At 45.3% G+C, this 1,068-nt stretch overlaps 1 protein-coding gene across 1 annotated transcript in view; it reads right to left on the bottom strand.

The window, feature by feature from the left end:
• Positions 1-544: 544 nt before the first annotated feature.
• The window catches only part of GSC (goosecoid homeobox), a 4,194-nt gene continuing 3,670 nt past the window's right edge, over positions 545-1,068 (bottom strand). Inside the window, exon 3 of the mRNA XM_069745668.1 lies at positions 545-885. Coding sequence (XP_069601769.1) covers positions 733-885 — 153 coding nt within the window. The 3' untranslated portion in view covers positions 545-732. The remainder of the gene's footprint in view (positions 886-1,068) is intronic.

A 1,068-nucleotide genomic window follows, 5' to 3' on the forward strand; every position in this document is an offset into this window, starting at 1 on the left:
GATGATAGATATATAGATAGATAGATAGATAGATAGATAGATAATAGATAGATAGATAGAGAGATGATAGATAGATAGATAGATAGATAGATAATAGATAGATAAATAGATAGTAAATAGATTATAGATAATAGATAGAATTTATACAATATCTATTATCTATCTATCTAAGTGTTGGCTGCCTGTGCGGCCATTAATGCAGGGACACAGTTTGCAGACAGATGGCATGTTCTGTGATGGAGCTGTCCATCCATCCCTCCTTCCTATCTCTGCCTCCTGTGACTGACAGTTCTCCCAGTGCAACAATGTATCACTTCATCCAGTGTAACACAAACAAGCACGAGTGATGGGAGGAGGCACTGAACCGACAGACTCGGGAGAATGATTGACTTTCTCGGTCACTTCTTTCTCAGTTTCTTCCACCCTGAGGTGAGCTACACTCAGGGGCAGCGCTTGGTGCACTACAAGTACAAGCCATCGGCACTTACCTTCCTTGTCCTGTCCTCGCACAAATGAGGGGCACAGAGGGCACAGACAACACGGTGCAGCCACCATCTGTTTATTGTCGGGAAACTCCTTTATAAATAGCACATTCGGGTACAGTGTATATGTCTGCGACACACGGAGGTTATATACAGCAATGATATCTACAGCAGGCTATGTACAGGCCCCACATGTGTGCAGCGCAGCAGCTCCTGTCAGCCTCCCTCAGTCCACCAGCATTAGTCCTGGTCAGCAGTCCGAGTCCAGGTCGCTTTTGCTCTGCTCCTCTGTTTTCTCTGTGGAGGATTTGGGAGCTTTGCTCCATTTCTGTCCATTTTCTGACTCCTCTGATGAAGATCTCTTTTGTCTCCTCCACTTGGCCCTGCGGTTCTTGAACCAAACCTAGAAGAATGGCAATGATGGGGTTACTGAGGAGGAGGATGATGGTGGTGGCTACTTCTAATAATGATCACCATTTGCTGCCTGTCTTACTTTTCCAGAAACTAATCTAAGTTATCAACTACAACACTCAACAAGCCCCGAAGCTGGATGCATGCTGAGAGTTGTAGTTGTCCAGGTGGGGAT

Source organism: Ranitomeya imitator, chromosome 1 (genome assembly GCF_032444005.1).
Source record: "Ranitomeya imitator isolate aRanImi1 chromosome 1, aRanImi1.pri, whole genome shotgun sequence".
NCBI classification, from domain to species: domain Eukaryota; kingdom Metazoa; phylum Chordata; class Amphibia; order Anura; family Dendrobatidae; genus Ranitomeya; species Ranitomeya imitator.